Source organism: Saccopteryx bilineata, chromosome 2 (genome assembly GCF_036850765.1).
Source record: "Saccopteryx bilineata isolate mSacBil1 chromosome 2, mSacBil1_pri_phased_curated, whole genome shotgun sequence".
Lineage (NCBI taxonomy): Eukaryota > Metazoa > Chordata > Mammalia > Chiroptera > Emballonuridae > Saccopteryx > Saccopteryx bilineata.
Window position 1 is genome coordinate 233620762 of NC_089491.1, and position 27137 is coordinate 233647898.

General features: G+C 41.1%; 1 protein-coding gene across 2 annotated transcripts in view; it reads right to left on the minus strand.

The window, feature by feature from the left end:
• The window catches only part of SIAE (sialic acid acetylesterase), a 53656-nt gene that overhangs the window by 24581 nt on the left and 1938 nt on the right, over positions 1-27137 (minus strand). For both annotated transcript variants that reach the window (XM_066259599.1, XM_066259598.1), the window contains exons 2-4: positions 24727-24888; positions 16667-16842; positions 3636-3774 (exon numbers count right to left, since the gene is read on the minus strand). In XM_066259599.1, coding sequence (XP_066115696.1) covers positions 3636-3774; positions 16667-16842; positions 24727-24888 — 477 coding nt within the window. The remainder of the gene's footprint in view (positions 1-3635; positions 3775-16666; positions 16843-24726; positions 24889-27137) is intronic.

Here is a 27137-nt window from a genome sequence, read left to right on the forward strand (position 1 = left end):
TAAGACAAAATATGGTTATGTGCCTCAAGAGCTATTAACATATATACTAAGGGGTTTTAACAGAAAAATAACAAATATGAAATGAAAGGTAGTGGCACAGTGGATAGAGTGTCGACCTGGGATGCTGAAGACCTAGGTTCAAAACCCCAAGGTAGTTGGCGTGATCACAGGCTCATCCAACTTGAGTGCGGGGTCACCATCTTGAGCATGGGATCATAGATATGGCCCATGGTCGCTGGCTTGAGCCCAAAATCACTGGTTTGAGACCAGGGTCACTGGCCTTAGCAAGGGGTTACTGGTTTAGCTGGAGCCCCCTGTCAAGGCACATATGAGAAAGCAATCAATGAACAACTGAGGTGATGCAACTCTGAGTTTATGCTTCTCTCTCTCTTCCTGTCTGCTTGTCCCTGTCTGTTCCTTTTCCTCTCTCTCCAAAAAAAAAAAATATATATATGAAAGAAAGAAAGAAAGAAAGAGAGAGAGAGAGAGAGGGGAAGGGAGGGAGGGGGGAAGGAGGGAGGGAGGGAGGGAGGGAGGGAGGGAGGGAGAGAGGGAGGGAGAGAGGGAGGAAAGGAAGGAAAGGAAAGGAAAGGGAAGGGAAGGGAAGGAAAGAGAAGAGAAGAAAAGAGAAAAGAAGAGAAGAGAAGAGAAGAGAAGAGAAGAGAAGAGAAGAGAAGAGAAGAGAAGGGAAGGGAAGGAAGAAATGAAAGGCATAAAAAGTCTAATAAAGACTGACCTCCTCTTGGTGTTTCCATAATACTCTAAACCAGTGGTCCCCAACCCCCAGGCCACAGACTGGTACCGGTCCGTGGGCCATTTGGTACCGGTCTGCAGAGAAAGAATAAATAACTTACATTATTTCCGTTTTATTTATATTTAAGTCTGAACGATGTTTTATTTTTAAAAATGACCAGATTCTCTCTGTTATATCCGTCTAAGACTCACTCTTGACGCTTGTGTCGGTCACGTGATACATTTATCCGTCCCACCCTAAAGGCCGGTCGGTGAAAATATTTTGACATTAAATCGGTTCGTGGCCCAAAAAAGGTTGGGGACCACTGCTCTAAACTATAAGTTTAGTTCACCCTATTCGGTGTCTGGACCTAACAAAATGTCAGAGATGTTTGTTGGCTGGTGCTGGGTGCCTATGGGTGGCTGGTATAAACCTGGACGCACTGATGCACAAGTCGAGTGGAAGGTAATTAAGAGGGATGGGGAGAGAGGTGGGGAATCCTTGAAGGATAGACAGAAGTTTAATAAGCAGAGTTGGCATTCTAGGCAGAAAACAATATATAAGCCAAATAAAACAGGAAAAATTTTTGAAAGTGTTTGGAACACAGGTTACAAAAGGAAAATAAGACTGCAGGGAAAGGTGGAGTCATATCCAAGAGTAAAAAAGATAAAAAGCTACTTGAAAACATTTGAAAATGAGATTGTGGACAGGCAGAATAGTCCCCCAAAGATATCCACACGCTAATGCCAATAATCTGTTACCTTTTGTGGCTAAAGGGACTTTGTAAATATGATTGGGGTTAAGGGCCTTGAGATGGGAGATGGTCCTGAATTACACTCTAATTACATGAGTCCTTAAAGTCAGGAAACCTTCCCCACTACAGACAGAGACATGTGACAACGGAAGAGGCAGGAGAGACTTGATATGTGAGAAGGACTTGGCCTACTGTGCTCTCCCTGAGGTATCGGCATTGCTCACCTCTTTCAGGTTATTACTGAGATGTGGCCTTTCTCATTGGGACTTCCATGGCCATTCTAAACTAGAAACCACTACCCGTCCTAGCCCCAAGAGTCCCTATTGCTCCCCGCTTCCTTGATGTATTTTATTTATTTTGTCTCACTAGCACACATCACCATTAACCTATCCCTGATACCCCAGAATTTATCTGGTTCTGAGTTCAGAGAGTGAAAGGGAAGTGACAGCAAGGTATAAACACATTATCCAAATCTAAGTGATAGCTCAATTAGTGCGAGTTCACAGACCAAAAGATTCATCCAAAAATTTACCAAAATAAATTTAGTTCCTAAATTCATATAGGGAGAGTTCAGATAGTGTCATACTGAATAATGTCAGATACTTCCTGTAAAATGTATTAATTTTGTCACTCATTTTCTATATTCTCTTGCTCCAGAATGCAAGCTCCATGAGGCCAACTGTTCTTGCCTGTTTTATTCACTGCTATACCCCCAGCACCAAGGCCATGCTTCAAACATCGTGGGCACTCAAATATGTATTAAATTAATTAATACTTGAACATGTAGGAGCATTCAAGTCTACCAAGGCAAAGCATGTACAGACAAAAAAAGGGGGGACTAGAAAGAGCACAGGGGACCACATTTTGCGGAAGGCATTGAAGAAAGCAAAGACAGGCAGGGAGAAGACAGAGGAGACGACTAGGGAAAGGAAGTAAGTAGCATGCAAGCTAAGAGAAATGTGCTGTTCCTAAAGGGGGTGGTATGCAGTGTCAAATGCTGCAGAGGTATCCAGAGTGTATAATTAGAAGAACAGCAGTCACTTTGAGGTGAATAAGCTGTTGAGATGGAAGCAGAAGACAGATTATAAAGGGTTAAAGAGTGAATACATGGAAAGGCAACGAAAAGGAAGAAAAAGTAAAAGATGTTCTAAAAAGGTTTAACAAAGAGGCAAGGCATTGTGTGAGGGTGTTTGTTACATTCAGTTTTGATTCGTTTTGTTATAATAAAAGCTAAGCTTTGAGAATAGGGGCTGTGTCTGTCTTGCTCACTGCTTCCGCCTTGTGGCCTAGCACAGAGCCACAGGGAGTAGTAGGAAATAAAGATTTCCTGCTGCAGGGACAATGGTGTGAAACAACAGAGCCTGATGGGTAAAGAAGGCCCTGAAGATGTAAGAGCCCACATCAGAGGTGGCCATGGGAGGACACCAATCAGTTGTGTTCAGACCCAGAAACAAAGGAAGAAAAAAAAGAAGAGAACAGAGCATTAAAGCTGTATGTCCTGGCTGGTTGGCTCAGTGGTAGAGCGTCGGCCCGCATGTGGAAGTTCGGGGTTCGATTCCCAGCCAGGGCATACAGGAGAAGCACCCATCTGCTTCTCCACCCCTCCCCCTCTCCTTTCTCTCTGTCTCTCTCTTCCCCTTCCACAGCCAAGGCTCCATGGGAGCAAGGTTGGCCCAGGCACTGAGGATGGCTCCATGGCCTCTGCCTCAGCAGAGCAACACCCCAGATAGGCCAAACATCGTCCCCTGGTGGGCATGCCAGGTGGGTCCCAGTTGGGCACATGCAGGAGTCTGTCTGTCTGCCGCCCCCCACTTCTCACTTTGGAAAAATACACACACAAAAAAAGGCTGTGAAGAGAGATGCTGGTAGAGGTCATACTGAATGGCCTCAATGTATTCAGCAAAGCTGCAAGTAGTCATCTGCTTATAGGAAGGACGAAGACTCACCGGTGGTCTTGGGAGTAAACTTACAGAATGGCTACCATCAGGAACAGGTGGAGAATCAATAAGAAATGAAGAAAGGATAGTTGAATCATAATAAATAGAAAACCAAATAATAAGTAGATAAGAACCAAATTCAGGATTACAGATTCTACCCAGGGCACTGACTTTCTATATAAGAGATGGCACAATTCTAGCAGTCACTTACCTGAGGTGGGCTGAGACCACTGCAAGTCAACCTCAGCAAGATCCTCTAGCTCCTGCTCTGCCTGAGTGAGCGACACGGAGAGAAGGCGGACAGACTGATAGGCAGCAGTGTTAGATAGCTCTCTTGTAGCATTAAATATCTAGAAAAGAAATAGGAACATCATTTCTTATACCAGCCTACTTACCGGGTGGTCACCTATTCAATTGCCTCTTAAATACTACCAACTATGGACAAAAAAGGGGTCACAAATAAAACCTGACAAGCTCAGCAGCAGAAGCCAGCATGAAGGGCCCTACAAACTCAGAGACAAAAAGTAATGACACAGATGGTCTGAACATAAAAAATCCCTAACAAAAGCAAGTCAAGGCAGGTAGTCTAGTCCTGACCTGCAGCTTCTTGACAAAAGTCAATCTTTACCTGAAGTGAGCCTGTCTGTTGTGTTTGTGCATCTAAGATAACAGACCTTTGAAATATCAGCATAATCTCCTTTTCCAGACACCTCTGTACCATAGCAGGAGACTACAGAACCCCCTCATTGTTATCTTTTTTCCCCTCATACTATATCTCTGTGCTATAACTGTTAATTATTAACTATCCTGTTCCCATAGATGTAAAAAAAAGCATGTGTCTTTTCTTTTTTGTTGTTATCCAACTCCAGGTATTTCCTCACTATGCTTTCTCTTGCCCCCTTAGTCTACCATCAGTGGATTTCACATATCTTCATTACATCTCCTTCAATTCTAATGTACAAAACAAACTAAAACTGCCATTCTCCAGAGCATTTTCTCAATCTATTGAAATTTTGCTTCCTGACAATTGTTCTGAGTTTGGCTCAAATAAATTCATAAAAATTCTCTATGCTCTGGCCGGTTGGCTCAGTGGTAGAGCATCGGCCTAGCGTGCAGGAGTCCTGGGTTCAATTCCCGGCCAGGGCACACAGGAGAAGCGCCCATCTGCTTCTCCACCCCTCCCCCTCTCCTTCCTCTCTGTTTCTCTCTTTCCCTCCTGCAGCCAAGGCTCCATTGGAGCAAAGTTGGCTCGGGCGCTGAGGATGGCTCTGTGGCCTCTGCCTCAGGCGCTAGAATGGCTCAGGTTGCAGCAGAGCGACACCCCAGATGGGCAGAGCATCACCCCCTGGTGGGCATGCCTGGTGGATCCCAGTTGGGTGCATGCGGGAGTCTGTCTGACTGCCTCCCCATTTCCAGCTTCAGAAAAATACAACAACAAAAAAAATTCTCTATAGGTTTGGATGTTTCTTATGTCAACACAGCCCTTTGAGCTCTTTCTGAGCCCTCAATTTATCAGATGATTTGCTAGTGTGTCACCTTGATCCACGTTGACCAAAAGAAATCATGAGGAATCATGTCCCCAAAGAGGGTAGGGAGGCAATAAAACCTGAAATCTCAAGGAATAAGTACATATTAGATAAGAGGAAAAATGGAGCCTGGTCTGCGGTGGTGCAGTGGATAAAGGGTCGATCTGGAATGCTGAGGTTGCCGGTTCAAAGCCCTGGGCTTGTCCGGTCAAGGCACATACGGGAAGCAACTATGAGTTGATGCTTCCCTCACCTCTCTTCCCCTCCTTTCTCTCTTTCTAAAATCAATAAATAAAATCTTAAAAAATAAATAAAAGTGGCCCTGGCCAGTTGGCTCAGTGGTAGAGCGTTGGCCTGGCATGCAGAAGTCCCGGGTTCGATTCCCGGCCAGGGCACACAGGAGAAGTGCCCATCTGCTTCTCCACCCCTCCCCCTCTCCTTCCTCTCTGTCTCTCTCTTCCCCTTCCTCAGCCAAGACTCCATTGGAGCAGGGGTGGCCCGGGCGCTGGGGATGGCTCCTTGGCCTCTGCCCCAGGCGCTAGAGTGGCTCTGGTCGCAACAGAGCGACCCCCCGGAGGGGCAGAGCATCGCCTCCTGGTGGGCGTGCCGGGTGGATCCCGGTCAGGCGCATGCAGGAGTCTGTCTGACTGTCTCTCCCCGTTTCTAGCTTCAGAAAAATACAAAAAAAAAAAAAAATTAAAAGTAAAAATAGAGCCAAAAAGGCCTTGAGGAGGTAGAATTGTGTGACCCATACCATATAAGAGATGTGTTTTCAAAAGATATACAGGCTTTGGCCAGTTGGCTTAGAGGTGGAGCATCCGCCCGGCATGTGGAAGTCCAGGGTTCGATTGCCACCCAGGGCACACAGGAGAAGCGTCCATCTGCTCCTCCACCCTTCCCCCTCTCCTTCCTCTCTATCTCTCTTCCCCTCCGGCAGCCAAAGTTCCATTGGAGCAAAGTTGGCCCAGGCGCTGAGGATGGCTCCATGGCCTTTGCCTCAGGTGCTAGAATAGCTCCGACTGCAGTGGAGCAACACCCCAGAGGGTCAGAGCATCACCCCCTGGTGGCATGCCAGATCCAGTTGGCGCATGCGGGAGTCTGCCTCCTTCCCCTTCTCACTTTGGAAAAGTACAAAAACAAACAAACAAATAAATAAATAAACACACAAAGTGATCATTGAACTACTGAAACATACTGAAATCAGTCTCAAAATGCTTGTTCCCATCTGGATCTCAGCAAATCACCAAAGAAATGTTTAGGAGACATGGCAATTTGCACAGTAGTATTCAGAGTGACTGCTGAGAACAGTCCAAAGAAACTAAACAAAGACAAGCATCCATCCACAGGCATATCTGTTTCCCAAGTCACTTTTGTGAACCCTCACTCACAGGAAAGTCTTGGGGTGTTTCTGGACAAGAATGTGTATGGTCTGTACTGTGTAAATTCATTGTTGATCCTATTGGGCATCATTCCTGTATAAGCTTATGCATATGTGCTTTTCCTCTAATCCTATTTTTTTTTAGCTTTTTAAATTTTTAAATAAATACATTATTTTGCTCTATTTGTGTTTGTTCTTTTTTATCTGCTCTCTATCCCCCTGGACTAGTCTGGTTTTCCCAAAACAAAGAGCTAACAGGAATGTCAGGAGGCCCAGTTATCACTGGCCTCAGGGAGCAAGTGCTCCAGCTGAGCAGGGCTGCACAGCGAGCTGCACAGGGGGCTGGGTACCTTCCATTGGCTGCTAGCCGCAGAGAGCGCAGCTGGCTGCTTTCGCTCCCGCCCACCGCAGAGAATACAGCTGGCCCTCCAGCCCACACCGTAAGAGAAATGATAGAGCTGCCAGATTGCCCCCACAGAGCATTTCACTGAAATATGCTGCCCCCTGAATCGCCTCCTGACTTGCCACTGAGCCTGCTGTGGCCAATATGGCCAGACACAAATGGCTCTTTCAGACATGATGGACGCCACAGCCTGAAATGCTCCCTGGGCAGCAGCAGTCCTCGCCTGTCAGGGTTACTGGTCTTCCCACTATCAGATCACAGATTACATACAGTCTCAGGAAAATTCCACAGGCAATCCAGATCTGTTTGTTCAGGATCTTGCCTGGCAAGTTAATGTAAAATAAACGTTAAAGAGTGAGGACAGGCTAATGCACTCACAGTATATTCTGGCAGGGAAATTATTTTTCAGCAGCAAGTACCTGTAAAGAGTCACCTCCCTTGAAATCCTGTTCTTCACTAAGTGCTAAGGATCTTCTGTTGCTTCCATGGAAACAGTGGATGGAACTGCTTCCATTCTCTCCACCCACGCTAGCTTCGGCAGAAACTCAAGTGCCTCATCAGCTTAGGGAGGCAGCCTGGTGAACATGCTACTACTTGTCCTTTAGACCCCTTGCTAAAGCTGTGGCGTAGTACAAGGCCAAAAAAGTCAGGATGGTTGGCATTCTGTATTATTACCAGCACACAGAACTGGATCTAAAACATTGGCTGAAACACTTCCATTTCCAAACTCACATTTGTGTATTACTTCAAGTCAAAACTTAAAAGCCACAGAAAATGGTAACAAAAATGGGGGTGGGAGAAAAATTCTTGCTGTTCCTGATGACAATTAATTCTGCAATTGGTATCCTTTCCCAGTATCACCATGCCTGCCTTTTTTATGGATGCACTTCCTTAGAGATACCAGCAACAAACAGAAATAAAGAGATTTCAGAAGATTTTCATTTAAATGACACTTGGTTTCCCTGCTGATGAAAGGGGAAGCCTTCCTCCATCTGCTGAGATCAAATTTCATCTCATCAAACACCTCGGTGTAATTATTTTTTTTACCAAGTATTTAAATAAGGATGTAAATGAAAACCAAGGTATCTGAAGTCATTAAGGCTCATGTGGCTGAGAGGGAGCAACACTGCCTCTCTAGGGACCAGCAGTTCACCATCAAAGCAGCTGCTCACGGGTGTTCAATTTGTGACCTTTCCACCGCATTCTTGAATTAATGAAGAAACGTCAAGAATCTATTTCCCAGAGACTCTCGGCACGGGATCTGCATGGGGAGCAAGGCATATGTGCAGATGGGTCTGTGTGTGTGAGAGAGAGCATGTGAGTGCATGCTGCATCTCACCTTCTACTATAGTATAATACAGCAGTTTTAAAGTTGAGGGAATAACTACAAATAAGCCATCCATCATTACTTCTGTGAATCTTTTATTGTGATGTGCTATTAAACCTTCTCTTCTGGATTTTAATTTCTCTATTTGTAAAGTAAAAATGCGGGGATTGCCAAGATATTGAAAAATGGATTTCCTGTCTAATATTGGCCATCTTCTTCTGAGCTTAACTAGAAATACTCAAATCTTAAGACCTACCCTGTTTTAGTAGGCAACAGATGAACATTTAGACTTTTCTCCATTTATAAACATCACACTCAGTGTTATAAATAACATTCAATGTAAAAATTCACTTTACCCTAAAACAAGATGAGCACACAATCTGCCATGTCCTTCATTTAAATATGAAGAGTGGTAGGTTAGAGTAGAAATCTTACCTCCTCAGAAAAGTCACAGGGAGGAGGGAAGGAAAAGGAAAGAGACAGACACCCTGTTTTTGTGGGAGGTAAGGTTGGGGGGAGACCCTGGAGAGAATAGAGCAAAAGGAATAAAGAAAGACTACAGATACAGTATCCTTTTGATCAAAAACAAAGTCCTACAGAATGTTAAGAGACTAGAAAACTTGGCTTTCGGTACTGTTAGCACATACAATGTTGCCATGCAAATAAAGTGCATAATTTAAAACCAAAAAATAAAAAATGAACACTTGGCTGTGTCAGGTGGAATCTTTTATCAAGTTTTGTACATCTCAGAGCTTGTAGCCTTCATTTAATACAGAAGAGGCTAAAGAGTCAATTCTAGGCAGAAAAAAAGATGTTCATTCTTACCAATCAAAATCTCATTTAGCTCACCAGAAAATGGATGAGATCCCCTGGCATTGACTGTTATTGAGAACTCAACTGTATAAATAAAAATACATCTGGTCCATGCCTTTCTTTGCAAACAGAGAACTGCAATTAAAAGCATTAGAAAAGTACTGTTTTCCTTAACGAGTTAGCAGCAATTCTACTTCTATATAAAATCCTGCTTTCTATCAAGAGTTAAAACTTCAATTTTGCTTCCATTCACTTATGTTAAAAGGGAGTCCAGTTAAAGTTCATTTTAATAAACATTTACATTCAAAGGGTTCCAAATATTTAAGTAGGACAGGAAGCAGGAGGAAATAAAATACTGGTTAGGAAGACATAAATGCAAGAATTTAGATTCTGAATTAGAACACTAATAATGAAATAATGAAGTAGAGAGGTCTAGAGTAGAATCTTTTTAGTAGCATTATTTAGTAACTCATCAAAAAAAAAAGAAAAAGAGAGAGAGAGAGAGAGGAAGGAAGGAAGGAAGGAAGGAAGAGAGAGGAAAGGAGGGAGGAAGGAAGGAACTACAAGGGGTAGAAACAACAGAAGCAAAATAAGAAATCATAAAGTATGTGAAAACTCAATTTTATAATTTTTTTATAAAATAAATTAATTGAGATCATGGTCTCATTGTAGAGATTTTTTTTTTTATAAATTTTATTTATTTATTTATTTTTTAGAGACAGAGAGTGAGTCAGAGAGAGGGATAGACAGGGACAGACAGACAAGAACGGAGAGAGATGAGAAGCATCAATCATTAGTTTTTCATTGCACGTTGCAACACCTCAGTTGTTCATTGATTGCTTTCTCACATGTGCCTTGACCACGGGCCTTCAGCAGACCAAGCAACCCCTTGCTGGAGCCAGCGACCTTGGGTCCAAGCTGGTGAGCTTTGCCCAAACCAGATGAGCCCGCACTCAAGCTGGTGACCTCGGGGTCTCAAACCTGGGTCCTTCCGTATCCCAGTCCGACGCTCTATCCACTGCGCCACTGCCTGGTCAGGCAGAGATTTTTAAATCTCAAAGTTAAGTATTTCTCAAAGGTAAAAATAGATAATAAAAGGCAGGAAAATAAAAATCAACTTGAGAAGAAACTGAGTTTTAGAGAAACGCTAGGGAAGACAATAACCTTTTTAAATTCTTAATCTATTAATAAGGAAACAAGAATACAGAACATATTAATGACAATCAATAATGCAAATTTTTATTTCTAAGATTATTTTTGTAACATTCCTCTTTATTGTAAACTAAGCCTTTTTAAAATTTTTTTTACTTATTTACTTTTTTTAGATTTTATTTATTTACTTTTATTAGAGAGAGAGGGGAGAGAGAGAGAGAAAGGGGGAGGAGCAGGAAGCATCAACTCCCATATGTGCCTTGACCAGGCAAGCCCAGGGCTTTGAACCGACAACCTCAGCATTTCCAGGTCGACGCTTTATCCACTGCGCCACCACAGGTCAGGCCGTAAACTGAGCCTTTAATAGATATTTAAGAGATTAGTTAAGTCAATACCAATTTGTTTTTTCTTTTCCTTTCTTTTTTTTTTTTTTTTTTTGCAGAGACAGAGAGACAGAAAGGGAGAGAGATGAGAAGTATCAACTTACAGTTGTGTCACGTTAATTGTTCATTGATTGCTTCTCATATGTGACTTGACGGGGGACAGGGGTTACTCAAGCCAAGCCAGCAACCTTGGGATCATGTTGATGATCCCATACTCAAGGTGGCAACCCCACACTCAAGCTGGTGAGCCTGTGCTCAAGCCAGATGAGCCCACACTCAAGCACATGTCATCGGGTTTTGAACCTGGGACCTCAGCATCAATGCTCTATCTTCTGTGCCACCACCAGTCAGGCAATACCAACTTCTTATTTTTAAAACTTTCTTTTGAAACTATTGTCATTTCATGCTTGTTTTTTTAAAAATCAGAAAATAAAGATAAGCAAAATAAAAAAATCACAATTTCAAATGTGTCAAAGAACTTAACTCATGCTAATTTCTCTGGAGTGCTGATACTGAGTAAAAAATATTTATTACTCTTTCACCAATATTTTAAGCTGATACAGTTTTAATATACTGTATTTATTATAAACCTGTTATTACACTGTCTATTCCAGATCCTAATTTAAATGAAAAAACAATGGTCTTCCTTATTTATTTATTGAGACAGGAAGGGAGAGAAAGAGAGAGAGAGAAACATCAACTCACCGTTCCACTTAGTTGAGCATCCACTGGTTGCTTCTCATACATGCCCTTACTGTGGCTCGAACTGGTGATTTTAGGGTTGAGTCAGTCACCCCAAGATCCAGCCAGCAGCCTTGGCACTCCAGGACAAAGCTCTATCCTCTGAGTTGCCACTGGTCAGGGCCTTACTTTTATTTTTAAATCAGATAGCTACCACTAAATAAATAAAGCAATGACAATTGATGCTCAAAGCACTAACACCATCACACCCTAAGCAGAAATCCATTCTCTTTATTCTAGACTGTTTTTGTGTTTAATTAGAAAGTAGAGTTGATCCCAAAAAAGAAATCTGAGTACTAAAGACATACATTGCTAAGACTTTTGTTCTACTATGGCTGCCTTGCTAAAAACCAGTAAAACTATTAAGAGGCTTGATTCCCTTGATAACTTTTTCAATGTCCTATTTTTCCAGCTTTACTTGAGACCTTACTCATAATTTACCAGAGGGTCCCTATTCTCTAATAGCAATGGAAATAGGAACACTTCAAGGTGAGTTTCATCACTGACCAACATATTGGCAAGTCAGCATTCTCCTGATAGGTCCCACCTGACCCTTCATGTACTCTGTATGTACCATCCCTACTTGGGAGTCTACACAGGGCTCTTGCTCCCAACACTCTAGCAGGGTACAATGAGTCCAGTGATGCCTCTGTACATTTATAATTAAGGAGGAAAAATACTAGGTCTCAAAACATAAGAATAGTTCATCTTCAAAGGTAGTAACTGAAACAGAGAAAAAATAGTTTATACTAACAAAAGAATCATAGGCTATGAAAGAGTTAATCAAAAAAGTCATCACTGGTCTATTATTACTTATTTCTGTGTAAAGAAATATTAATATATATGTATATAAACAAATTAATTTTATATATGAATATATATATCAATTTGATATATGACATCTAATTGAAGTATTAAGATGTCTGCAACTTTACTTTGAAACTGTTCACCAAAGGAAAAGAAAAAGATAGATAAACCAAATATGGAAAAATATTTACTGTCAATCCAGATAAATGGGAATATAGATTTTTATAAGTCTCTTAATTTTTGTGTGTTTAAAACTTTACAATTAAAAGTTAAAAAATAATGACATCTTATATTTAGATAGCAGTATTCAATTTATAAAGGCCTTTTAGAGACAAACATAATTAACTCTTTCATAAAGATCCTGTGAATTGATTAGGTCAAACATAATCACTGTGTCATAAAAACTAAGCCTCAGGTATTTAACAAAATTCAACATACTTGCATGATAAAACCTCTCAGACAACTAGGACTAGAGGGAAAATCCCTCAACATGATAAAGGACAATTATGAAAAGCCCACTGAGATACTCAGTGGTAAGGAACTGAAAGCTTTCCCCCTAAGACCAGGAACATGACAAGAATCTCTACTCTCACTACGGCCATTTAACATCACACTGCAAGTTCAAGCCAGAGCTATTAGATTTTTAAAAAAAGAAGAAGCATTTAATTTGGAAAGGAAAAAAAGATAAAACTATATCTGTAGATGATATACTTCTTCTATACATTGGGAAAATCCCAGAGTCTACAAAAAACAACAACAACAAAAAAAAACCCTACTAGAGCTAATAAGTAAATTCAGCAAAGTTTCAGGATACAGGGTCAACATGCAAAAAATCATTTGTTTCTATAAACCAACTAGTAAGGAACAATCCTAAAAAGAAATTAAGAAAGAAATTCAAGTTATAAAAGCAGCTAAAGAATTAAATACTTGGGAATAAATCTAGTCAAGGAGGTAGAAGATACCAAAAACTATAAAACATTGCTTAAAATAATTAAAAACATTAATAGAAATATATCCCATGTTTATAACAGAAGTTAAAATGCCAGTATTACCCAAAGAAATCTACAAATTCAAACACAATACCTATCAAAATTCAATGGCCTTTTTTTTTCAGAAATGGGAAAGCACATCCTCACAGTCATATGGAACTGCATGAGACCACGACTAACCAAAACAATCTTGAAAAAGAAGGCAGCAGTCAGAAGACTCGCACTTCCCAACTTTGAAATTTACTACAAAGCTACAATAATTAAAACCATATAGTCCTGGGATAAGGAGGGATCTATATACCAATGGAATAAGAAAGAAAGCTAAGAAATAAACCATCATATATATTGTTAATTATTGGCAAGCATGCCAAGATCACTCAATGGGGAAAGGTCAGTCTTTCAACAAATGGTGCTGGGAGAACTGGATATCTACCTGCAAAAGAATGAAGTTAAACATTCACCTTACACCCTATAGGAAAACTGACTCAAAAAGAAAGACCTAAACCTAATAGCTAAAACAATACAACTCTTAGAGAACATTGGAGAAAATGTCCATAACGTTGGATTTGGCAACAATTTAATGAATATGACACCAAAAACTTATACAACAAAAGAAAAAGAAAAAAAAAACAGTCCTAGCTAAGTATCTCAATTGGTTACAGCATTGTCCCAAATACACCAAGGTTGCGGGACTTATCAACCAATGGATGTATAAGTAAGTAGAACAACAAATCAATGTTTCTCTCTCCCTTCCTTTCTCTCTAAAATCATTAAGTAAAAAAATTTTTAAAACATAAATTGAACTTTACCAAAATAAAGAATGTTTGGCCTGACCAGGCGGTGGTGCAGTGGATAGAGCATTGGACTGGGATGTGGAGGACCCAGGTTCAAGACCTCAAGGTCGCCAGCTTGAATGCCCGGGCCAACTTTGCTCCAATGGAGCCTTGGCTGTGGGAGGGGAAGAGAGAGACAGAGAGGAAGGAGAGGGGGAGGGGTGGAGAAGCAGATGGGCGCTTCTCCTGTGTGCCCTGGCTGGGAATCGAACCAGGGACTCCTGCATGCCAGGCCGACGCTCCACCACTGAGCCAACCGGCTAGGGCCAAAAACTGATGATTGGTGCTTCTCATCTCTCTCTGTTCCTATCTGTCTGTCTCTATCTATCCCTCTCTCTGACTCTCTCTCTGTCCCTGTAAAAAAAAGTTAAAAAAAAGAATGTTTGTATATCAAAGGACACCCTCAAGAAAGTGAGATAACAACCTTAAGAATGGATAAAATATTTTCAAGTCATATGCCTGACATTTAGGCATATTAATACCTAGCATATAAAGAATTCCTACAATTCAACAAACAACACAATTCAAAAATGAACAAAGGACTTGAACAAACATTTCTCCAAAGAAGTTTTACAAATGGCCAATAAGTACTCAATATCATTAGTCACTAGGGAAATGTAAATCAAAACCACAGTGTGATAGGCCTTGGCCGGTTGGCTCAGTGGTAGAGCGTTGGCCTGGCGTGCAGGAGTCCCGGGTTCGATTCCCAGCCAAGGCACACAGGAGAAGCACCCATCTGCTTCTCCACCCTTCCCCCTCTTCTTCCTCTCTGTCTCTCTCTTCCCCTCCCGCAGTCGAGGCTCCATTGGAGCGGAGTTTGCCCGGGCGCTGAGGATCGCTCTGTGGCCTCTGCCTCAGGTGCTAGAATGGCTCTGATTGCGGCAGAGCGATGCCCCAAGATGGGCAGAGCACCGCTCCCTGGTGGGCATGCCGGGTGGATCCCGGTTGGGGGCATGCAGGAGTCTGTCTGACTGCCTCCCCGTTTCCAGCTTCGGAAAGATACAAAAAAAACAAAAACAAAAAAAAAAACCCCACAGTGTGATACCACTGCACATCTACTAATATGGCTATATAAAAAAAAGAGGTAAGTAGCACGTGTTAGAGAGGATGTAGAGACACTGGAACCTTTGCATATTGCTGGTAAGAATGTTAAATGGTATAGCTACTGTGGAAAATGGTTTGGTGGTTTCTCAAAAGTTAAATGTTGAACTGACAGATGACTCAGCAATTCTATTCACAGGTATATATCTAAAAGAATTGAAAGCAGGGACTGGATAGATATCTGCACAGCAATGTTCATAACAGCACTACTCACAATAGCCAAGAGGTAAAAACCCAGGTGGCCATCAACAGACGAATGGATAAACAAAAGGTGGCATATACATTAGAATATAATTCAGCCATAAAAAGGGATAAAATTTTGATTTATGCTACAACATGGATGGACCATGAAAACTTTATGCTTAATGAGTCAGACACAGGTCAACTATTATATGATTCTACTTATACAAGGTAACTAGAATAGGCAAATTCATAGAAAGTAGAACAGAGATGACCAGGGCTTGGAGGAAGGAGAAAAGAAGGAATTATTGCTTATCAGGTACAAAGTTTATGCTGAGCATGATAAAATCGTTTTGTGCATAGATAGGGTAATGGGTACACATAGCATTGTGAATACAAGATGGGAAAAAGTAGGTTTACAGTTGTTTGCATGGAAAATAATATAATAAATAACAATACAAGAATAAATTGTGTTTCGCATACTCACAACTGTAAATCTACTTTTGCCCCACCCTATATACTTAATGCTACTGAATTATATACTTACCAATGGTCAAAAGGGTGTAATATTCATTGAAGCACATTTTTTTTAATGTTTATTGATTTTATAGAGAGAGGAACAGGAGAGAGAGAGAGAGAGGAATATCAATCTGTTCCTGTGTGTGCACTGACTGGGGATCAAACAGGCAACCCCTGCACTTTGCGATGATGCTAACCAACCAAGCTATCCGGCCTGGGCTCAGTTAGGGATATTTTTTGAAAGTATGTTTTAAAAAGAAGTCTCAAAAATACCAAGTGAACTGCTCTAAGCCATTCCCTAGTAAAAGGCAAAGCCAACATTCAATCTTAATTTTTCAATCTCCATGACAACGAAAGATACATATTATATTAGCTGCTCAGCATTAAAACAAAATCTAATTGTTTTGATTTCCTAGGTTTTCTCCAGAAGCTCATCTTCTAAGACCAATCAAAAAGAAAAATAGCCTGACCTGTGGTGGCGCAGTGGATAAAGCGTCGACCTGGAAATGCTGAGGTCGCTGGTTCGAAACCCTGGGCTTGCCTGGTCAAGGCACATATGGGAGTTGATGCTTCCAGCTCCTCCCCCCTGTCTCTCTCTCTCTCTCTCTCTCTCTCTCTCTCTCTCTCTCTCCCCCTCTCTCTCCTCTTTAAAATGAATAAATAATAATAATAAAAAAAAGAAAAATAACTTATTTTGTCTTCAATTTGTTATGAAATCTCCATTACCTTCAGATACAGTCTAGCTTCTCTCTGCCTTTAGCCCAGCAAGGTGGGAAAAGAGTGCCTGGCACACTGACCGAACACTTGCTGTGACTAAGAAAGCCAGCTCTGAAGTTGCATTACCCCCTCATATTCTGGCTCCACTATTAACTGTGACCTTAGGCAGGTAATTTACCCTCAGTGGTCCATTTTCCTAGTCTGTGAGAACTGAATAAAGTACTTACCTCCTAAAATCAAACGTGGAAAACACTTAGAATAGATCTTGGCACATGCTAAAAGAGGTCTCGACCCCTTTCTCCTTCTTGCCCCTTCCGTCTCCTTCTTTTTTCTTTAACATCAACATTATTTATTATCACTGACTGCAAATTACCTGTGAAACGGTCATCTGCATGTTACTTTGCCCACTGCAAAGCCAGACATCTCCAAATAAGACATCATGAACTCTCAGGGTTAAGTTCTTTCCCCCAAAAGTTTGCTGTGCCATCACTTCATAAGGTCCACCAGGCTTCAAAGGATCCAGTACCACCAACCAGCTATTAGAGTGTGCTGAAATAACAAGAGTCCAAGGAATAATCAATCAATTAATTAAAATAAAATTGTAACCCAATCCTGTCATGCATTATACTCATTTGTGGCCATTCCCAGCCAGCTTCAGCAATCAAATAAATTGAAAGTTATGAAAATTGGCCAAATTTAAGATAAAAGCAAATACAAATAACAACAGTGGCATTTCTATCCTTAACCTGGGCCAATCCCTCCTTAGTTTTAACTGAAGCATTTACAAGAGAAATAAATTAGCCAGTTATAATCCTAAATGAGGAGAGGCAAAAATATACAGAAAATTAAAAATCAAGGGAGTTTAATGAAAACAGAAATTCCAACTGTCAATATTAAGATAATCATAATCTGCCCTGGCCGGTTGGCTCAGCAGTAGAGCATCGACCCGGTGTGTGTAAGTCCTGGGTTTGATTCCCGGCCAGAGCACACAGGAAAAGTGCCCATCTGCTTCTCCACCCCTCCCCCTCTCCTTTCTTTCCTTCTCTTTCTCTTTCTCTCTCTCCCTCTTTTCCCCTCCCACAGCGAAGGTTCCACTGCAGCAAAGTTGGCCCAGGCGCTGAGGATGGCTCCATGGCCTCCGCCCCAGGCACTAGAATGGCTCTGGTTGCAACCAAGCAACAGTCCAGATGGGTGGAGCATTGCCCCCTGGTGGGCATGCTGGGTAGATCCTGGTTGGGCGCTTATGGGAGTCTGTCTTTCTGCCTCCCTGCTTCTCACTTCAGAAAAATACAAAAAAAAAAAAACCAACGATAATCATAACCTACTATATTTACACAGTGCCACAAATGTGAGCACAGGTAATTAGAGAAAATTATTTTTAATCTGAAACTTTCCCTTGCCTGATGGTATCATCTTTGTCATCAATCTCACACCTCCTCCCCATGTTGCCACCTGGGATTAATACTAGCAGTAGTTCTGGGTTCTCCTTCAACAGTTAAACAGGTGAGTGGAGAACATGTCACATGAAGTAGTAGGAGGCATATAATTTAACCTCTCTGTGAATAAGGTATCACTGCTATTAATTTGATATTTACACTTCACCTCAATTCAGGCAATGTGGCTGGCCTGAATTAATTATTTTCACAGAGTTATTTACCAGACTTACGGTTTTCAGACTCAATTAAGGAGATGAAAAGCTATCCAAGGCCCTATTTCAGAAATTCATAGCATATTCCTTAGGAACCTCCTCCCTACCATCTTCCTACCTCTCACCCACTCACACCACCACCCCTGAAACCATCATACTGAGAAACTTAAGAAGAATGTCTTCAAAGTGGCAAGAGTATACCTATGAAATCCAAACATGAGCAAGGTTGATAAAATGAGAGTGAGAAAATAGATGAATAATTATTTTAAAAGAAATAGTCTTAGAATGCAGAAGAATAGGAACTAATTTATAATTTGTGCCCATCAAATTAATGTAAATTCAAAGGAAAAGAATGGTAAAACCTGGGCCCTGGTCGGTTGGCTCAGCAGTAGAGCGTCGGCCCAGCCTGTGAAAGTCCCAGGTTCGATTTCCAGTCAGGGCACACAGGAGAAGTGCCCATGTACTTCTCCATCCTTCCCCATCTACTATCTCTCTCTCTCTCTTTTCCCCTCCTGCAACCAAGGCTCCATTGAAGCAAAGTTGGCCTGGGCCCTGAGGACTTCACCTCATGTGCTAGAATGGCTCCAGCCACAACAGAGCAACAGCCCAGATGGGCAGAGCATCACCCCCTGGTGAGCACGCCGGGTCAATCCCGGTCGGGCACATGCAAGAGTCTGTCTTATTGCCTCCCCGCTTCTAACTTCAGAAAAATACAAAAAGTAAAGAATGGTAAAATCTGGAAATGAAATTTTTATACCAACGTGTAAAAAATAATAATAATAATTATGAAAATACTACCCAGTGACTATTGTGTGCTAGACAGTGTGATAAGTTCTTTCTAATCAGCAAAGGCTTGGCAGAAGCATGAGAAATCTGGATGTATGACAGGAGATTAGTAAAAGTTCAAACCGTAAAGTACTGCTCAGTTTTAGGGAAAATGTCCAAAACCCACAAGGCATCAGTGAACAGGTACATGTTTGCTCCTCTAAAAAGCACAACTAGGCCCTGGCTGGTTGTCTCAGTGGTAGAGTGTTGGAATGGCAGGTGGATGTCCCAGGTTCAATTCTCAGTCAGGGCACACAAGAGAAGCGCCCATCTGCTTCTCTATCCCTCCCCCTCTTGATTCTCTCTCTTTTCTCCAGGTGCTGAGGATGGCTCCAGGCCTCTGCCTCAGGCACTAAGAAAGCTTGGTTGCTGAGCAACAGAGCAAGCCCCAGATGTGCAGAGCATCACCCTGTAGTGGGCTTGCCAGTCGGGCGCAAGCGGAAGTCTGGCTCGGCCTCCCCTCCTCTCACTGAATAAAAAATAAAATAAAAAGTAAAAAGCTCAGCTGACTTAGTTTGCTCCTCCCAGCCCTAAGAGGTCAATTAAGCCCAGGACCAAATGTCCGCTACTGTTTTCATACCACTGATAGCCAGACATCAACATATTAAATGTATAATTCACGTAAAGAAGAAACATCACTGTTTTGGAAACAGTGGGCAGCCAGTACAGATTGTATCCCACAGGTGCATGTGCTCCATGTGGCTCACACTTCTGAACAGGCAGACAATCCAATCTGCCCCAGCGCAGTGTTGCCAAGGTCCTTCCAGGCTTCTTGCACTGACATGTCTTACTGCAGCTCTGTCCTTCTGCCACCAGCTTGACTCATTTATAATGATAAGGTCAACCCCCAGAAAATCTAGCACAGGGCTATTTTTTAGCTTTCTATGCCTGTATGATTCATTCTTCATCACTGCTGTTAATCTGATATTTACACTTCACCTCAATTTAGGCAATGCGGCTGGTGAAGAAAAATGCCTTCAACAGAGCTTCTGAAAGTTCTGCTTCCCAGCAATAAAAAAATAAGAGAAGGGGGACATTAAGGCAAAACAAACACCACCATCCTACTTCAGCCACAAGATGAGCCCTCCCCAGGAATGAAGAGAACTACAAATCAAGGCCTAAGCCCTATTCCCAAGAACTGTTGAGGAAACCTCAACTCACTTGAAGATCTCAGAGAAATTCCTTCTGTTCTAGTCCTCAAGTTCCTTTAGTTTCTAACTTTTCCCCTCTCCCACATGATAGAAAAATAAACTCTGATATGGTGATGAGTGTTAAGTACAGTTAACTACTAGGTAAGGCAGGGGAAATCAGATCTACTGAAGACAGGTTACTAATGGCTGAAGTAACTCAAAAACAATTCATTTAAAACAATGAGGATTTACTCCCATGTAAGTATATACAAAGAAGAGCAGCCCCTGTGTAGACTGTTAGATTAAAAGCAAGGGTGGATTATAAAGGCAGAGCATCCGAATTTCACAAGGATGATTGATTAGTCCTTGGCCTGTTGGTTTAGGACTAAAGTGGAGCTCACCACAGGATGATGAAGTCCAGTTATAGTTTTTAGAAACTACCGTATTTTGCCATGTATAAGATGTACCCTTTTCCAAAAATTTGGGGTCTAAGAACTGGGTGAGTCTTATACAGTGATTGTGGATTTTTTTACTTGCATATCCCGCTTTTTTGCACTTGTTTTTGTGCTCATTGTTGAAGACAGTGATTCGTCATCAGACACAGATGAGGACAAGCTAATGGATGGGAGTTTTGACAGTGATGAGGAGTTGTATGAATTTTATGATGAATAAAACTTGAGTTCAATAACTTTATGTAATACATTTTCTTTTCAAATTTCGGGCCCCAAAATTAAGGTGCGTATTATACATGGGAGCGTGTTATACATGGGGAAATATGATATGTTAACCCATTAAGTTCAATAGGTTCCGTCCAAATAATAAAACTGAGTTCACCATCCAACTGGCTTCCTACTGATTCTGATGGGTTTTCAGGGCCACAGTGGCTCTGGTTCCTTCTTCTGGGCTCTAATCACTTGCTATTTTGTAACCTCTTTTCCCAGTCAGTTTCACATTCAAATCTCTGCTTCCTCATATTTTCTTCTCCCATCTAGAAAGATTATCCTCCTTCCTTCATAATACAGCTACTGACAGTGTGCCAGGCACTCCATCATGTAAATGACAAATAAACTCCCACCCTGGGTTATACTGACAAGAAAGCCTTGCAAATTAACTAGGGCTTTGTGTTGTCATGTCTAAGAGTTAGCATCTCTGGTGGCCTATTTACTGTTTCTATTTTCTTCACCTTCCAAAGATGTATGTGAAGAACTCTCTCCATTTCCTCTTCATCTCCCTGACCAACCCCATCTAAAACTGGCAAGAACAATCAAAGGGAAAAAATTAAAATAATTTGTCTAAACACATGATTAGTCATAAAGTGCTTTCTTTTTTCTTTCTTCTATTCACATTAGACTGTTAATTAGTTTTCAGGTTGTTGTGCCAAGTCTCAGATGCCAAGAACAGAAAAAGGAAAATTATCAACAACCTTTCCCTTCCCACAAGGAAAAACCTAGAGCTGGAAGAAACCATCCTATTCACTTCTTCCCACACAGAACCCTGGCACTTCACCAGCTGCAAATTGGTTCAGTGATTTGTAGAAGTTACTTGGAGGTAAAGAAAGTTTTACAGGCCAAACTGCTCATTTCTGACATGAACTTATTCTGTATAAAGTCCATCTCCACTACCACCAAATATAAATGTAAAAAAAAAAGCTTAAGGTGTTTTTTTTTAGTTTTTTTTTCTTTACAGAGAGAGAGAGAGAGAGAGAGAGGGATAGATAGGGACAGACAGACAGGAACGGAGAGAGATGAGAAGCATCAATTCTATTTATTCATTTTATTTTATTATTATTTTTTTATTACTTATTCATTTTAGAGGAGAGAGAGAAAAGGGGGGAGGAGCAGGAAGCTTCAACTCCCATATGTGCCTTTACCGGGTAAGCCCAGGGTTTTGAACCAGCAATCTCAGCATCCCAGGTCGATGCTTTATCCACTGCACCACCACAGGTCAGGTGTGAGAAGCATCAATTCTTTGTTGTGGCACCTTAGTTGTTCATTGATTGCTTTCTCATATGTGCCTTGACTGCAGGCCTTCAGCAGATCAAGTAACCCCTTGCTTGAGCCAGTGACCTTGGGTCTAAGCTGGTGAGCATTTTTTATTTTGCTCATGCCAGATGAGCCCGCGCTCAAGCTGGCGACCTCGGGTCTCGAACCTGGGTCCTCGGCATCCCAGTCCAACACTCTATCCACTGCACCACCACCTGGTCAGGCTGAAGCTTAAGTTTTTATTAGTCAATAAGACTGTTTCAGTAAGTAACTGCTATGGCAGACACACCCTGAGGTGACTCCCGATAAGTCACACCGTTAAATAATTTCCTCCCCATCAAGTGCAGGCAGAATCTGTGATTTGCTTCCAGCCAACAGAAAATGGTAAAGGGGATCAGATGTCATTCTCATGGTTAGGTTACATTATATGGAAAAGATAAAGGGGGTTTTGCAGCTGTGATTAAAGTCTCGAATAAGTTGACTTTAAGTTGATAAAAAGGGATATTATCCTGTGTGGGCCTAACCTAATAAGATAAGCCCTTTAAAAGAGTGTGTAGAGGTCAGAGGTGGGAAAACCCAAGATGCAACTATGAATCCCAAAGGCAAAGGAAATGAATCTGCCAGCAGCCTGAGGGAGCTTAGAAATGGATCATTCCCCAGATGAGCCTCTGGATGAGAACACAGCCTTGCTGATGCCTGTATTTCATTAAGCTTGTGACACCCTAAGAAGAGCATCCAGCTAAACAATAGTCAGGCTTTAGATCTACAGGAATTGTAAAATAGTAAAAATGAGTCATTTTAAGCTCCTAAATTTGTGGTAATTTATTATGTAGCATAGAAAACTAGCATGCATGCTAACATTGCAATTGTGAACTTTTAATTTTCTAAATTAGAAATAATACATGTTTATGTCAATCATGATGACAAATTAGGCAAATACACCCTCATTTTATCATCCACATATGCATCCCCATTTGTGTCACAGTGAGAGGATATACGCTATTCTCCTTCATTTTATTCTTTGTGTCTGAACTACCACGCATCATCTGACAACCTGGTTTGAACAGGCCCAGTACCTGCCATATTCCCAACCATCCATCAGGTTTTAATTTTCCCAATACTTAAGTGTCAGTCTGCCAGACAAAAATCTTTATGTTGTTAAATTCCACTCTGTTGCGGGCACCTAGGGAATTACAGGTAAACAAGTTAAATATCAATATTAACAAAGATAGAGTGGTGAACTAAGGTAGTCTGTCTGGCTGAAAAATCCCAGAGTTTTCAATGATATTTAAATAGAAATCAACCCTTAAAATATACCCTGTAGTGTCTCCTTTGAGAAACATTTTTTCTGCCCTGTGAAGTTTCCTACATATCTATCTACCTTCTTCATTCCAAATAACACTTTATTCATTTTGTTTCATGGGCAGAACAGAACAGAGCAAGATGCCCACTAAAGTAAGCTTGTGGATCTACAAAAACAAAAACATACCTTTGTTCTACACCATGCAAATGTGGAAAGCCTAACCAATAAATCTACCCCCCACTACCACCAAATTAATCTCTTCTAGACAGAGGCTCCTTTGTAAGGCTAATTCTCACCTTCGTGACCATCCTCACAGCAACTACTTTGGGTCAAGCCTTCACTGTCTATTGCCTGAATATCATAATAGCCTGGTAACAGATCCCATCAATTCTAGTCTGATTGATCTCTATCAATCTTCCACAGTCCTGCTAGAGTAACTTTTCTAAAATGCAAATCTGATTATATTTTTTTGTTCTTAAAAATCCATCCATCCAAAATAGAGTACCCATCCCTAATAATGACAAACAAGCCTCCCTACATTTCCACCCTTATCTCCTGTCATCTACCAGTTACTTATCCCAGTGTTCCAGACAAACCCACCTACTTGCCATTCCTCTACATGTCTCCATGCCTTTGCCCAGGCTATTCCCTATACCTGTTTGCCTTACCTGTCGTTCAAGATGAAAGTTAAACTAAGTTCGTTATTCCTACTAAGCACCCCCATAGCCCACTGTGGCACTTACCACACTTAACAGTAGTTGCTTATTATTTTTCTAGTGCCTCACCTAAACTATTAGCTTCTTTAGGAGGGAGACCACATCTGTTTTTCTCATCACTGTATCAACAGTATGTAACACAGTATCTGGAATATAGTAGCCACTCAATAAGTATTTTAGGAACTGACTAAAGTAATAATAATAATAACAATACCTAACATTGATTCAGTACTTATTATGTACCAGATACTGTTCTAAATATTTTTATATGTGTTAATTCATTTAAAACCCATATAATCCCAAATACTATAATTATCTCATTTTAAAAATAAATTGTGACACAGAGATATTAAATAACATGTCCAAGGTTATACAGCCATTAAGTGACAGAGTCAGAACCTGAACCTAGACAGTGAATTCAGAGCCTAGGTTCTTAGCCAGTCCTCCATCCTGCCTTCTTTATCTATAATTCAACTCATATGCCACCTCCTGTGTAAACTTCCCCTCACCATCCAATCTGAGGCAGATGTTTCTCCTCTGTACGCTACGACACCCATATACACCTTCATCATAGCAGTTATCACTCTGCCCCTGTATGACTTGGTGTCTATTCCCAGTATTCCCTGAGCTCCTTGATGACAGGCACTTTGACTTAGTCTTCATTTTCTTTGTATCCGTGCCTAGCACATGACAAATACTCAAATAACTGTGCTGGATGGCTAGCTAGCTGGATGAATAACCTGAGCTGGAGAGTAAGCTTTCATATTCAGATAATTCAGCAGGTGGCAGAAGAAGACAAAAGCTGAAGAGAGAATGAAAACTGCCTTACCTTTCACATGAGTCATTTTCTTCATGATTGTTTCCTGATCTTGACATAGAGTCACTGTCACAGTGGCTCCAGATACGCCATAGCCCCAAATCACTGCCCCTGCAGGCTCCTTCTGTAGCACCATGTAATTATCAATGAACGAAGCAAATCGAAAATCAACATCTAAAAAATTAGTAAACAGAAGAGCATCACCAGCAAGATTCATCACTGATTAAATCTGGTTATAGAGCAAGAAACATACAAGAATATTTGAATATACTCACTACTTTAATCTTCTAAAACTAGATAGATCTCATTCCTCTTAATTAGATAAGCAACATAACAAGAACAGTTTCCAACAATATGCATGATGGTAAAGACCAGAAAGGAAAACTCCAAGAACCATGAGCAACCGATGTGTCACAGACCTCTTTCCCTTCAGAGCTCTTGATTCGCCTTTGCTCTCAGGCTTGGCCCTAAGGCTTAACTCTCTTTCCTAAGATGCTCCTTTTATGTACCCTTCAAATGGTGTTTATGAGAAAACTTAACCATTCCCTTCCCCTACTTTCCATTGTCATGCCCACTTCCAAGTAGCTGAGAATTAAGAAGCTTGTCTCTCTCTCAACACAGCCCTTTCTAAACTTTTTTCCCCTTTCCACCCTACCGGTGTGAATTTCCCTCAGATAATTCCCCTTATCGTGGTTGTTTGACAACCCACCTAAAATTCATTTCTACCAGCATATGAGACAGTACAAAGCATTTGTGAGTCTCTACAACAAGTTTGCTTCCTTCTAGAGTAAATTCAGACAAATTAAGAGGCAAAACATAAGGTCAGTGAGAATTAGAAGGTCAAATGTCTGAACAAAGCTCTTTTGTCATAATTTTACCCATTTCATAAGCTAAATTATGCACAAAGAGGAAGAGCACTTCAAACTGTGGATTCTATTCTAGAGTCACTAACAAGACTGAATAAAAACTCACTTTAACAAGATCGTTCCTATTTTTAACACCAGCCTATATTTTATTAATAAGCATCTATCCAAATTATCTCAGTGAGTTCTTCATCACAACTTAAAAGAGAAAGAAAAAACTTAACTTCCATCTTTGTCTGAACAAAACAGACAAGAAACCCCTAGAAGAAAATAATTAACACAGTTAAAATTTTAAAGAATACTTTTAAATAAAAATGATAGACAGGAAAGAGAACAAGACCTAACAAGGTTGACATTTTCCTCCCTAGAAGCTACAAATGATGATGGCCCCTTAGGCTATACCTTACGGAGCAGTACAGCTAATGGGGCCTCCTATACAGACTCAGTGGCCTAATTGTCCTGCACTTCAAATAACAACGCCAGTCCCTAAACAACCTCAGCCCTCTCTTATGAGTTAGTTCCATCACAAAACCTACATGACAATCAAAGTTCATCCAGAATGTCCACTGGGCTGGAGATGCGTGGCTTCCAGGAGCAAAATGCTCTGAGACTATTGCACTAGGGGTAATTGCATAAGCACTGGCAGTCTGCTGTAGGAAAGGGTGGAAGCACGTGTGTGGGAGGGCCTTGTCTTGGGTAGGTTCTTCTTATAGAACAATACTGAAAACTAAAAGCTTAAGAGCTAAGCAGAGAGGGTAAGGGTGAGGGAATGAAGAAATCTGGCTGCATATGAGCTGGTGCAAATGGAGGGCTGTAGATGTGTACAGCCGTCTCAGAGGCTAGGGCAAACACCTTTCCAAATCAGTCTGTTTTCTCCAATGCATACATATTGAACTTCTTTGTGCAGGCCTCTATTCTGAGTTAAAGAACTTTCGAGGTAGAAAGGATCTTTCACACCCTGGGGTACAATCATGTTATTTACTGATCAACAGACTGAGACCCAAGTAAATTAGGTAATTTTTAAAAATAGCTTGCATATTAATTAACTAATTTAACACATATTTATTGATGCCTATTATGTGCCAGGAACCATTTTAAGCATTGAGGACAAAAGAGTGAAATGAAAACACACACACACACACACACACACACACACAACCCCAGACAAAGTCCTTGCCCGTAGGGAGATGTGCTTCCTTATGGCAGGCCTTATACTCAACACAATGCAGACATTAAGTCTCTTTGGCCTCAAACCACAAAGATAATTCATGACAGGATTAGAAACAAAGCCGCTTGATTCCAATGTTACTTCAATTCCCACTCTGCCAGTTTGAAACTGGTGGTAAGTCAAAGATATTTCCTCTCCTAAAGCTCACATTCCAAACAGTAAACAGTGCAAATACTTCAAAGGAATGGAGCAATGAACAAACCAGAAGACTAAGAAAGGAGGCAGGAGTGGTAAATTTTTGTCAAACTCAAGAAACTTGGGCTTAAGGTTTGATTTTTTTTTTTTTGTCTTCAATATTTTCTTCATTTGGGTATTGTAATAAAAAAGAGGAA